Raw genomic sequence first — 14,140 nt, forward strand, 5'->3', positions numbered from 1 at the left:
TATTAAGATAAAAATATTACACATTCAATTAAAAAACATATATAGTTTTTATCATTGCAAACATAGAACTTTTTTTTTTACTATAAATTAATAACATACATATTCCTTATTCAAAGTATCTCACAGAAAGATATTAGTGCTAAAGAAAAAATTCTGTTATAGGAGAAGAGGCTAAAAAAATAGACCAATAAAAAATTCATCCTAAAAATATTCTACAGATTTACTTATATCGAGATTTTTCCTAATAATACAATTATTTATAAAAATTGTTTCGGTAGTTAGAGCTTCTAAAATATTGTTATAATATAGTTTTAATATTAATTAAACATTTATAAAGTGTTTTTTAATCATAAATCTGAGTTCTTACAGTCTACTTGAATAAAATAAATGATTTTCCTTTTAAAGAAAAAAATCAGGAATCCTGCTAGAAAACATACCCCTGGAGTTTGTCTGGAGTAAGAAACCCTCCTAGCCATTCATCTGGACCCGTGGCAGCAAATATGGTAACGAGGTATAACTATTTTAAGTAGGTGTGTGAGGTCATTGTTTAGGACAAGGTTGGGCTTTGGTCGGGGAGAGAAAGAGAATCTTTTTCTTCAGCAGGGGTGATTGTGAGCCCAAGTCAAAATTCCGGAAAATTTCTTGAGTAAAAAGAAAAAATTTAAATCGAAAAATTAGAAAAAAAATCTAAACAAGGTTTTTTCCTTTTTCTCAATATTTCTTAGTTTACTTAAAATATATTTAAAATTTTACACATACCTATGATGACTTGGAGAAGTAATTGAAATTTACAAATATGTCTTTCTTTCGTGAGTTTATGATTATAATAACTATTTACTGATAAAAAATGAATATTAATCTCGAATATAAGCTTATAAAGTAGCTCTCCTTACAAACAAATAAAATAAACCGTGTTTTTAAGTTCCACCATTGAAAATTTGATTTCCGAAAACTTTTGTGATCAATGATTTTTTGAAACATCTGAACCTTCGATCTCCGGAAACTTCCAGATCACGGTTAGCGGAAAATCCGGATTTTTTACGGAACACAATCAGCCCTGCTTCAGTCTATTGTGTTAGTAATAGACAGAAGAGCAGCTATCCTCCCTGAGATGCACTATTCTTGTTTCCATAGTAGCAGACTGCCTCAGACTTCGTGGCGTGGGGAGCTCTTACTGTAGACAAACTATACTTTTAATTTAATAAACAAACAGGAGTAAGTAAATTTATAGTCTTTTAAATTCCAGGATGACCAAATTTTTCACAAAACTTTAAAAATTTTTTTTAAAAAGTGACAATTTTGGGCAAACCTTTTTTGCTTCAATAAAATTTCCAGTTATATTATCATTTTGTTAGGCTTAATAAATCTATTCTAATTGCAAAAATCAATATTATTAAGTTTGTCAAAAATACCAAGACAACATATCAACTTCAATATTTAAAGTGTCTTGTGTATTTTATAGAATAATCATACGTACTAAATTGTTCAGACTAATGGATAGTCTTTTTTAAATCTTTCAGCTAAACTAATACTGCATGAATGTCTGGCAGTACAGACTACTTTTGCAACATAATAAATGGAAAGTTGATGATGATCTCATATTAAAATATGCATAACTGCCAACATGGATAGGAAAAAATCCAGTAGATTTTATGAAATAAAATAAATTTAATGATAATTGTTGCATAATGTACTAAATATTTGACACATAAGAAATTTCAGGGATTTTTAATTTATTCAAAATAGGAAAATTGCAATATTTCCCTATGACATTAAACATATTTGAAACGTTATGTATTATGTTAACTCATAATTTCGAAAATTGATAGGCATTTAATTCATCAAGGAGATAGCTAAATTTTTTTAAAAATTTAAAAATAGTTTTAAATAAAAATAAACTGAAAATTTTAGAAGAAAAAGTATTGAACTGATTTCTATAAATGAGGATAATCTGTAAAAATTTTTTTTTTCAATTGGGATTTTATCTATGGAAACTTACTCAATTTTAGGGAATTTTCTAAAATGTACAAAAACCAGGAGAATTTTAAAGCAGTAGATCGGCATAAACTAGCAAAATAGAGTAGTATATTGGAAAATCAAGAAGAGTTGGCAGCTATGAATATGGATTGATTAGAATTAATTAAGTCATAAATTTACCTCATCTCTGCTGATTAATTCATTACTGAATGTGAGACCAGGCATAAGACCTCTCTTCTTCAACCAGAAAATAGATGCAAAGGAGCCAGAGAAAAATATGCCTTCCACGGCTGCAAATGCAACAACTCTTTCTCCAAAGGAAGCATTCGTGCTACTGATCCAGTTCAGCGCCCAGTCCGCCTTCCTTTTAACACAGGGCAAAGTTTCGATCGCATTGAACAGCCTTTCCCTAAAATGGAAACAAATAGTTTTGAGTAATGACTATGATCAGAGCTTATAGAGCAGTAATTTAACTAAGAAACTTTTTATGGTCAATCAGGACTGGTTAGTTTAAAACATTGGTCACCAAATGGTTTAAAGAAAGCAGTTTTCTTCATAAAAAAAAATATATATATACATACATACAGTCGGATCCCGATTTAAACCGACCGGAAATTTTATTCGTTAAAGCGGGGTCATTCGTAAAATCTGAGTTCAAAAAAATAATTGTTTTTTGTACATATGTGTTATTAAAAATTACTAGTTATAAACGACTATCTAAGATAGGAAAGGAATTTCCTGTTTGACTCATAGTCCACGTGACAAGCCCCCGGAAAATGACCGTGCAAGTGTAATGTCTTATTGACTCTGCCCACCTACCCACGCCGAATTTTGTTTTTCCCTGTTGCGGGCTTTTCTTTTGTTTGAGACGAATATGCACCTTTAGAATCTGCCAATTACAAAAAAATGCAATATTTTTCTGATCAAAATTAAGGAAAAATATTTTTTCCGGATGCTGAAATAATTCGTTAATTAGGGATTTTTGACTCTGTTTTTGCTGGGGTTGAAAAAAATTCGTTAAATAGGGGTTCCGACTATATATATATCATTTTGAAACTTCATTTTCTACTAATTACATACTTTTATTTTAAATAAATGAAAAAAATAGTAAATTTTCACATAAAATTTTTTTTAATCTATTTACGTATTATTGATCTTTTGTAAAAACATGTTTATAAATTAATATGATAATTTTAAAAAAAGTCATAATTTTCCATAAGTTCTTTTCTGTATTCTATGTTTCATAGGATACTTGAAAAACATTTTAAGGAAATGGCAGTAAATGAAAAATGTTTCATTTTTCAGGGTTTAATTTATATATATAATATAAATTAAATATATATTAATACTCCATATAATTGAACTATAAGATCAATTTATATGGTGTTAGATCTAACTGCAGCTTAATACTTAAACTTGTAGATACACAGAAATTTTTTATCTTATTACCAATATCAGATAGAAGATTAATATAGTGGTTTTGCTGTCCTACAGTAGTTATAGTTACAATTTCATCTTCGTACCCTGCGGTAATATTAAATCCCCTCAAAAAGAAAATAACTCTCAGATCCAGCAACAAAAAATAGGGGCAAAATTGGTTTCATGAAATTATTTATGAAACTAACGCTTATTTGCATCACATGGAGGAAAATTAACCATGGTAAGTTAAATCCAGAGAAATTTTACTAGTCTTGGAAATTGCATTTATTGAGCGATAATGTGTATAAAACAAGCACCACAATAAAAATTCTAGTTTAAAGTCGCTGATGGTCAATTATTCAGTCATGCATTGTTTCAATATTTTTTTATATAAATAGAAATATAGAAGGTTAATTTTGATTGTAAAAAATAAAAACTATCTCAAAAATATTTATTTAACAACTTTCGATTAAGCACTTCTCAGCTTTAACCTGTGTTTTAATTTATTACGAAATTAATCTTTAAATGCTTAAATTGGTAAGAGCATTAGAATAATCAAAATGTTATTTGTAAGAAAATTTATTCATATTCCGCTTGTAACTGCTGCCTTTTATAAAATGCTAAGCCTACAAAACAAACCAAAATAATAAAACATTGCATTAAATCATTTTCTGAAAACAAATTTAGTATGAGAATAATACACACATATATATATACAATGACAGTATACATTACTTTAGCTACCAACTTTAAAAATAAAAACATTAACACAAAGGCTAAGCCAATCCCGGGTAATTGTGACACAAAATTTTATGTACAAAATCAATATCAATTTATATACCATACATGTTTCATATTTAACAAAATGTCTTTAATAAATATTTTTAATTTATAATCACGCTTTCATATAATTAATTTTTTTAAAAACTTACAAGAATAGAGATATTTGATTTTAAAAATGCCAAAATACAAATTGCGATATAGAATTTGTAAATTGGTTAAATACAAATCAAGATGCATAATCTTAAAATAAGGTGAATATGAACCAGGGGGAAAAATTGATGTCTGATATTAAAACTGTAAATACAAATTTTGATATGCTGATTGATATTGGGCTTTAAGAACACAAATAATAATAGGGACATAGGATCTTTAAATCGTGGAAATCTGATTCGTGATGAATGATTTCTATATTGCGTGAATATGAACCACAATGTACAACTTTGAAATCAGGTATATATAAAAATCTTTGATATTGAAATCACATTAGTAAGAATTGTGATGCTAGCAGACTCCAATGCAATTCCAGGTAATTAAAATGGCCAAAACCTACCAAACCAGAAGAATTAAATGTACTTAAACAGCTCGTTAACAGGATTTAGAAAAAGTCCCAAAATTTAGTCTGGTTTTAAGTCTTTGATTTGAGGCAGTCTGTGAATTAATGGTCTTGAGATACGCAGAATGTTATATTCACTGAAAAGTCACATGACAGGCTTCCAATTTTTAGACATGCCCTGAGTTGAAATAAGGAGTAAAAAGGTGTTATACAGGAACAACAGTCTTGCAATTTAACAATTTCTTTACAATAAATTATTAAATATTATTAAGTTTTAAAAATATAAACTATAAATGCAATTTAATATAAACAAGTTTTTTAGTTTTTACGATACTTTGCTACAATGTTTATGATAACATAAAAAGCAAGTACCCTAAGTTCAGCCTACAATCTGTAGGCAAAAGGAGTCAAATTTAAAACACGTTTTAGTAGAAAAGAGATAAAAGTGCCTATTTTTTTAAAAAATAGATATTTAAATATTAAATACATGGGTTTGGCTAATAACAAGCTTAATTTTTGGACTTAATGTATAAGCAAAGAGAACAGGAAATTTACCTTTCAGTTTTGTCTTTAACATATGTATCAATTAACAAGCTGTACATTTCTGAATGGACATTCTCAATAGCTATTTGAAAACCATAAAAACATCTGGCCTCTGTAACCTGAACTTCTTGACTGAATCGTTCCACCTGGATAAAGATAGTACACACCACTGAGTCAAGTATAAACAATTTATAAGAACTTTAATTTACGTATCCAAAATAGATTGCAATAGAACTCTTAAAGAATTTTAAGTAAGAATTCGATTACTTGACCGAATATAACAAACAGCTTTAGGTGAGTTTTAAGAAATTGTTTAGTTTTTTTTCAGAAGCTCATACAAGGTTATCACTGTTGGAATATTTTAAGAGAAATCTACACACAGGTTTCATAGTGGAGAAGGACATTTTTCAAAAATATCAAAGGATCCACTCACTTTCAAAATTTTTTATTAATTTTTGTATCAGGTTTTCTATCAATTTGTGACAAATAAAAAAGTTTTGAATCTGATTATTATTTTTTTGCAGTAAGCAGATATAAATATCAGTTTTTCTTTTAGAAAATAAAGCAAAGAAAAGAATTATAATAATTCCATTTTCCAGGGAAGAAAAAAACCCTTTTAAGATAAAATTGCTTTTATCTGTAATTATTGTTTTAAAAGAAAAATTTTAATAAAAACTAGGTCTTCATTTCTTCAGAAAAAGATTTTCTTTTGCACCCTTCAACATTAAGAAAGAAGTGAATAATAGTTTCTTTTTTCCTTTCTTAAAAGTAGTGTTTTTTCTTCTTTAGCCTACTTAAGAAGTCTGCAATTAACTAGAAACTTAATGCAAATTTAAATAAAATGAAAATATCCTAAATCATTTCAGTATATTTTTTAAAATTATAATTACATCATCTAGCTAGTTTTATATGTGTAATGTTATGCAATAACTGAATTTTAGGCTCAACAATTTTTAAATTATCCTCATACTATTTTATGAGTATATTTCAGATGGTAAATCTATCTCATTATCAAAGTAAGATAAAAACTTTAAAGGCAATCTAAAAAGCAATCACTGAGCATATATTATTTTCAAACAAAGTAAACTAGCAAAAAATGAATAATCAATAAACTTGAAAGCCTTTTTCTATAATTTGAACTGAAAATTATGAGAAAATGATCCTTTAAAGATTCCTTTTTTTTAGGATTTTTTTCTGTTTTCTTAAAAAAAGGGTATTTAAAAATAGTTTTAAAATCACTTAAAAAAATTTTTTTTATATCCCCTTTAAAAAGAGTTACTCTAAAATTTTAACCAGTTGAGAATAATCCTATCAAAGTAAATATTTCTAATAGTAATTAGAATTAAACCTATAAACACAGATAATTTTACCAGTATCTAATTACTTAAAAACAAGGAATTTTTTTCTTTCTTTCAAAATGGAATCTGAATAAAAAGGCAGTGTTTTAAAGGGATGACAGATTACTCTTACAAAGCAGGGCAGACTGTCCTTTAAAATACTTTAGTAAAACAATGGCTGATTTATTTATCTTTACAAGCAAATTATAATACCTAAACAATTAAATATTATATATTTAGGCTTCTATACTTAGTATATTTACTGATTTCCATCAATATTTAAATTTAAAAATGGAAAATTTTGAAAAATTGAATTTTAAAAAAGACTACTTAAATAATAAATTAAAAAACTAGGTTTGGTCTTTAATTTTTTTCCTTCAAAATATTGGTTTATATATTTTAAAAATTTCCTTACACTAGATACAATTAAATTCGAAAATACCTTTATAAGTAACACCTTTATAAGTTTTAAAAATTAAAATATCAGCTATTTTCAACAACATATCGATTAGGCATGCATAAATGCAGCATGAAAAAACAAAAAAATAGAAGCAAAGCTTACCAAGTTTTCATTTACAATTCCATCGCTTGCAGCAAAAAAGGCTAAGATATGAGAGATGAAGTGTTTTTCTTCTGATTTCAGTTTTTCCCAGTCAGAAAAGTCTTTTGATAGATCTACTTCTTCTACGGTCCAGAAAGACGCCTCTGCTTTCTTATACATCTGCCACATATCTTGATATTCAATGGGAAAGATAACGAACCTACGGGGATTCTCCCTAAGAAGAGGCTCATCTGTAGTCTTTGACACAGATTTGATGGCTTTCTTTTTTTCAGATTTTAACACAGTTTCATGCTGAAAACAATTGATCAAATGAGAAAATACATCAAAATGATAAAGGATTTCTGAGATAAGGTATTATGTCTCCTATGTTACCTTAGATTTTTACTATAAATAATAATTTTAGTTTATTATTTGATTAAAAATTATAATCAATTAGAAATATAAATGATACTTTTTAACAGGAGACCTAAATTCCTTTTTTGTGCTATAAGTGACCAAGACTTGGGCAATAAATTTTTGTGCATAATTATAATTCACACCTATAAAGAAACAAAAGAACTAAATTTTTTTTAATAATTTAAAACAGAATTTTTGAACTAATAACAGTGTTTTCATCATAGAAAAAAAATGGGTGAGAATTTCTCACCCTTTCTCAAAAACAGGGTGAGATTTCAAAAACTTAAGTGAGATTTCTAAAAACTAAAAAAACACAAAAACTCTTGAAAAAAAAATAATTTCTTTAATTATAATACTTTTTTAATGTCTTCTATTTTTTAAAGCATTGAATACTTTTGGTGCATCATCATAGAAGATTTTGCCTTTACAAGGCATTTGTCCATCTTACATAAAAAATCGCACATAAAAAATTTGAACGTCTTACATGAAGAAACCTAACCTACGGTAAACATGGGGTTGCAGAGAAATGTGTTCTGAAAGGGGTTCTGTGGTTGAGTTCTGTTGTTCGAAAAGGTTTTGAACTATACTGGTAAATAGGGAAGGCAGATAACGGAGCAGATGTTGAAAATAATGAAAGGTCCAGGAAAAGTGAAACGGATTTTATTCTAAATGGCTTAATTCTAAGCTTTTTTCGAAAATGCGAGAAATTCGCGAATTTTGAAATTGATTTATAGAATGCGGGAATTTCTCGCGGTAATAATTTTTTAATGCGAGAAAAGAAAAAAATATGCGAGATTCTCGCGTTCTCGCGCTGTAGTGAAAACACTGTAATAATAGGTTGTATTATTTCAAAAGACCATTAAGTTTTCATTTAGCAATTTTGCCATATTCAATTTTATTCATATAATAGATTCTTAATTTTGTGCTCTTTTAGATAATGCAGTGTTTTCACTACAGCGCGAGAATGCGAGAATCTCTCATATTTTTTTATATTCTCGCATTAAGAAATGATAACCGCGAGAAATTCGCGCATTCTATAAACCTATTTCAAAATTCGCGAATTTCTCGCATTTTGAAAAAAATTTCTCATTTGCGCCATTTAGAATAAAATCCGTTTCACTTTTCTTCCTGGATCTTTTATTATTTTCAAAATCTGCCCCATTATCTAGCTTCCCTATTTACCAGTATTGTTCAGAAACTTTAAGAACAACAGAACACCATCCTTCCGAACCACGGAACCTCTTTCAGAACGCATTTCTCTGCAACCACGTGTTTACGGTAGGTAAGGTTTCTTCATGTAAGATGTTCAAATTTTTTGCTCGTTAATGTAAGATGGACAAATACCTTGTAAAGCCAATATCTTCTACTCCGAAACAGACAAATGAAAATGAAACAAATGTGGGTAGAAACGATAAAAACGAAACAAATAAGCATTTGAGCAACCTAATGAGAATAGCTGATGAAAAGGTAGATGTAGAACATTTTCCATTTGATGATGCTGCAAAATATTCAATGCTTTAAAAATTAGAAGATATTAAAAATGCATTATGATTAAGGAAATAATTTTTTTTCAAGTCTCTTGGTGTTTTTTTTTTTTTTTTTTTTTAATTTTTGAAGTCTCACCCTGTTTTTGAGAAAGGGTGAGAAATTCTCACCCATTTTTTTTCTGAGATGAAAACACTGGATAATGTCACTAACATTTGCAGAGAAATGCAGACACAGAGAAAGAAGAAAACTTATGAAAAATAAAGAATGTAAGAGAACACAAGATTAGCAACAAAAAAAAAAAAACGGCGTACAAAGAAAGCAAAACAGTTCGCAACTTTTACCCTCAAATGTAAAAAAAAAAAAAAAACTGGCAGTGGAAAGTAAAAAAATGAGGCGGAATAGAACAAAACTTTATAAGGAGAGCACATATCTTAAAATAGAAAATAAAAAAATTAAGCAAAGGGTAGAAAAATGAAGAAATAGTGTGTATAGAGCAAAGATTACAAATGGATATGAGAAATGTAATTTAACTCCATGCTCTAAAACTAAACAATTTATGATAAAAAAAAAATCTGGTATTAATATATCTTAAATACAAGGTTTATACACAACTTTTTTTTAAATACAATGCTCTAACCAGGGTTTATACAGAGATCAGAAGAAGAAATGCAAGGAGTCCAAAATTTTAAGGACTTATCAAAAATTTAAAAGCTTTGTACAAAAGATAACTAGACAATTTTTTTTAAAATTAAAAAGCAGTTATTACAAGGCACTTGCAAAAATGTATAGTCTGCATATTTTTTCTAGCCCTTTTGCAATAAATTTTGACTTTGTCAAACTTCATCAAGAAAAATAAAGTTATCACTTTTACACATAAATATATTTTCTAGTTTCAAATATTTTAATAAATCTTGTTAAAGTACAGATGCTAAAGATTAACATAAAAACCTACCATTCTTATATTTTTAAATATGAATACATAAGAAAATATAAGGCATTTTATACAAAAAAAAATCATGGTAAATTATTAAGTTTGCTTGTAACACATAAAATTAAAATTATTCGCTGCTATTTTTTTCTTCTAACTCTTGCAATTCATTTTTTTTTCTTTTTACGTTTCTCTTAAACTATTAGATTTTGACAGCTAAGTCATATCATTTAGTTTCCCTGCTTGGACAGCAAATTCATCAGCAGAATTAGTAAGTTCATGTATGCAACACAATAACCTAAGGAGTTTCTAAGGACTAATTTGGAAATCTATGTAGTTCCAAGTACTCCTTGGAGACTTTTTAATTTCCAAGGAGTTTCTAAGGAGTATTAGGAGTCTGAACGCACCCCGGCTCTAACACATTGCATGTCACCACAGTGCAAAAGTTAACAAGAAAGAAAAAAAATTTAAACATTGTGACAAATTAGGTGATAAAAAAGTACAGGTTGATGAGAAAAATGGTTTCCGAAGCTTTAGGTTTGAAATCCGAAATTCGCAAAGCTATTCAGCAGATATATATATATATCAATAAAAATTAAAATTATTGAAGATTTTTAAATAAGAGATGATATCAGTAGAGCAACTGCAGGAAAGAAGGAAACTGTAACAAAGAATTCAGAAAGGATACCTATTAGATACAATGAAAAACTAACAAACTAATAACATTAACCATCTAATTGAAGCAACAGTATGCAGCGCTGATTCAAAAGATTGGATGTATAAAGAATGTCCATCTTGTTATGGAAGGAATATTCCTTTTAATGCAATAAACACAGATGCACAAGCCGAATGGAACTATAAAAATGAGCTTCATGAAAAAGAGGGAAAGAAATTAAGTGTAAAAAAGGTTTAAAAATGATTAGGACTCAGTTTCTATACTAGCAAGTAAATTCGTAAGAGAATTAAACCTCTTCAAAAAACATGCATTCAACATTCAGAAACCATATGAAGCATACAGATCGCCAACTTAATGAAGCTGTTACACATGTAAATTCTGGCGAGAGCCAAAACTTCCAAAATATTATGAAAAATAAAATATATAACACGTTTAAAATTGTTTAATTGTTGGTCCTAAATAAGGATGTCCACTTTGTTACTTTAGTGTCCTCTGTGTTCATGTATTCTTTACCTCAAATAAGACAAAAACATTTTCATTAAATGGATAAAAAGAAATGTTTAATGTCTTACAGGTGACAGTAATGAATTTTATAAATTTCTCAAATCAATGCATTTTTCATTAAACAACGAAAACTTTTAAGTTGTCAAATATTAAAGTAGTAACATGGGGGACATAATTTGCTTATTTAATGACAGATAAACATGCATAAATAAAAATTTATCTGCAGAAAAGAATATTCTAAGTGTTACCACAGCAAAATTGTTTATTTTTCCATTTAAAAATGGGATGATGATTTAAAATTTGGTAACACAGGAGATATTTTTCAGTCTTAGTTTTAAAGTCTAGTGATTAACAATCTATTTTTCTGGAATGGCCTTATGTATATAGATGGTTACAACGCAGTATTATATAAGCAATCGATAGTTCTTTCTAACTAACCAGGGATACTCAGAATATGATCTATTGTTAACATTTATTGCTCAGGAGTTTACTAATTTCTCAGTTATAAAAACTCAAAAGTAAATGCGTATTTCATTTTCTAAGTATGCTAAAGTATTGCATCACATAGTTAAGACTACCTAAGTCTTTTAACTTAATAAAAAGATATGGATAGAATGTAACATAATAAGTTCGTTACCTTATTTTCTTTGTCTTGATTATCAGTTATTTTCAAATTCACGTAGTTTTCTTGTAATACTGAATTCATATTTCGAGTTTCAAATTTTTCAAAAAAAAATTACCAATTCGTTAAGGAGTAAAATTAAATTTTTTAATACGTTTAAGTTAAAAAGAGTTAACAGCCGATATTACGCGCCTTCAACTAACGAGACAGAGATGAATGACACTGTTAAAAATTCTGGCGCGATTATACCTAAAATGCGCAATCTATTCCCGCTAAAATTTCTACCAATCATGAAACGTTTTGAAATATTGCCATATTTTAAAACAATCATAAATGACCTCTACTTCCTTTTTTTCAATAATGCTTTTAATTTAGTAAACGATTGCATAATAATTGGCATCTTATAATAAAGTATAAAAAAAAATTAGGTTTCATTTCGTATGAGGTTTGCGATTTTTAAAGACCATTTTCGCTTTATGCAATTCACGATCTTAGATCACGGTCAAGAGAAAATAATAATCTGATTGGTGAGTCTTTTACGTATAGTGCGTGAATTGTATAAAGTGTGAACATTATTTAACAGAGTGCAAAATGCATTTTCACTGCATTCATTGGTGAACTGGAAGTGGTAACGGAATAAAGTGAGTTACAGGTTAGGTAAATCGATTGCAACCGTAATTCATGATCTCCGAATGTCATCGCCAAACCATTGAAAGAAAATTATGTCCCCAAAATTGCAGTGTTGTGAGCATAGATATAAGGGCACCCCTATATTAATCCCTGGTTGTGAGATAACAAAAATTATGTCAGGGTTTCTCGATGAAATTTGGATTGAAATTATCTTCGTTCCCAGCAGATCACCAAAGTCAAGCATCACTGGCTGCGATCTGTGTGCGGGTGGGTGACCCACTTGGATCAGACTGCGTAGGGACCGAGGGTGTGCGGTATTGGTCGTCGTTAAACTGTGCTACCGTAAAGTGCTCGACTTCGAGTGCAGTTCGTTGGGCTACCGAAGCGGGGGTGCCATCCCCTCTGCAGAGGATCAAAATTGTGATGGCATGTCTTCGGATCATCCTCAGGGATGTTTCCCAGACAGTCGCCAATAGCCCATTGGGCAGCTCTGGTGTGACGTAAATGAACTACAACAACAACAACAACATTAACAACAAAACTTCTTAGTTCATAAGAAATAATTTTTGTTATTTGGTCAGTTAGTATTATTTCTACCTGAGTATTATTGCTCATTAGTATTATTGCTACCTGATTCGTTTCTGCTCAATCTCTTAAGATATAGTAAAATATGGTTAGATAATTGTAAAATCTTTAGCATGTAATGTATAAGTAGTAAATAAATTAAATAGTGATTTTTATTTGAATTTCTACATAGTTTTCCCATCTGAAAGTTAACACATTCTATAAGTAAATATAGATTTTGCTAATCTCCAGAGAACCAAGCTCAGCCAAATTTTTTGACAGAGTTTTTGACTATTCTCAAAAACCCAAAATTTTGGTGTTAGGATAATTATTGCTATTATAAATAAGAAGTATCTATAAATAAACATACAAATAATATTACAATTGATCAATCAATTATGTTTGATTATTTTGACATTGAACTCTCTTTTTATTTCGACAATTGCAAAACTCATATTTTGGTTGAGAAATATCAAATAATTACAAATAAAAACATGCAAAATTGCAATTTATCCAATTCATTAATTTCTTAAATTATTGAAAAAAAAATCAGCTAATAAAAAAAAAACCACTCAATAATCATCTGATTCATTATACGCAAAATAAATTTTCATTTATTCTCAATTTAACTTCTTGAAAGGAAAGCTTTTGGGGGAAAGGAAGCTTCCTTTCCCAAACTTACGATTACAGATAAATAGTTTTGAAGACCTCTTTACTCCTAGTTAATTTTTCACTTTAGTATGAATAAGACCGAAATTCGGAACTATTATAATAAAATAATATGTAACTAGGAAATTCATTCGAATAACTACCTTAAATATTAATGGTAATTTAATTAAATTGTTGAATTGGTTGATTAAAAAAATTATTAAATCATTTAAGCAAACGTTTCATATTTTTTGTAAATTATAATTAGTTCACTGATTAGGGAATATATTACAGTCAATAATCTGCTTCACTGAAAATAATCAATAACAAATATTGAGGAAAAAACAATTATAAGTTGAGATTAGACAATTAATGGAAAACACTTTAATTTTATTTAATCTAAAAAATTTGCCTAAATTATAATATTAAAGAATTAAAATCAATATTTAGATTACTAATAATTAACAATTCATAGTTATGTGCAATATAAATCGAATAATTAAAAAAATG

General features: G+C 28.4%; 1 protein-coding gene across 1 annotated transcript in view; it reads right to left on the reverse strand.

Moving 5' to 3' along the window:
• Positions 1-12,408, reverse strand: part of LOC107449543 (ribonucleoside-diphosphate reductase subunit M2) — an 18,803-nt gene extending 6,395 nt beyond the window's left edge. Inside the window, exons 1-4 of the mRNA XM_016065097.4 lie at positions 11,804-12,408; positions 7,175-7,465; positions 5,288-5,421; positions 2,158-2,386 (exon numbers count right to left, since the gene is read on the reverse strand). Coding sequence (XP_015920583.3) covers positions 2,158-2,386; positions 5,288-5,421; positions 7,175-7,465; positions 11,804-11,872 — 723 coding nt within the window. The 5' untranslated portion in view covers positions 11,873-12,408. The remainder of the gene's footprint in view (positions 1-2,157; positions 2,387-5,287; positions 5,422-7,174; positions 7,466-11,803) is intronic.
• Between the last annotated feature and the right edge of the window lie 1,732 nt (positions 12,409-14,140).

The sequence above is a fragment of the Parasteatoda tepidariorum genome, chromosome 1 (genome assembly GCF_982258835.1).
Source record: "Parasteatoda tepidariorum strain Cologne lab strain chromosome 1, Ptep-v5.0, whole genome shotgun sequence".
Classification (NCBI taxonomy): domain Eukaryota; kingdom Metazoa; phylum Arthropoda; class Arachnida; order Araneae; family Theridiidae; genus Parasteatoda; species Parasteatoda tepidariorum.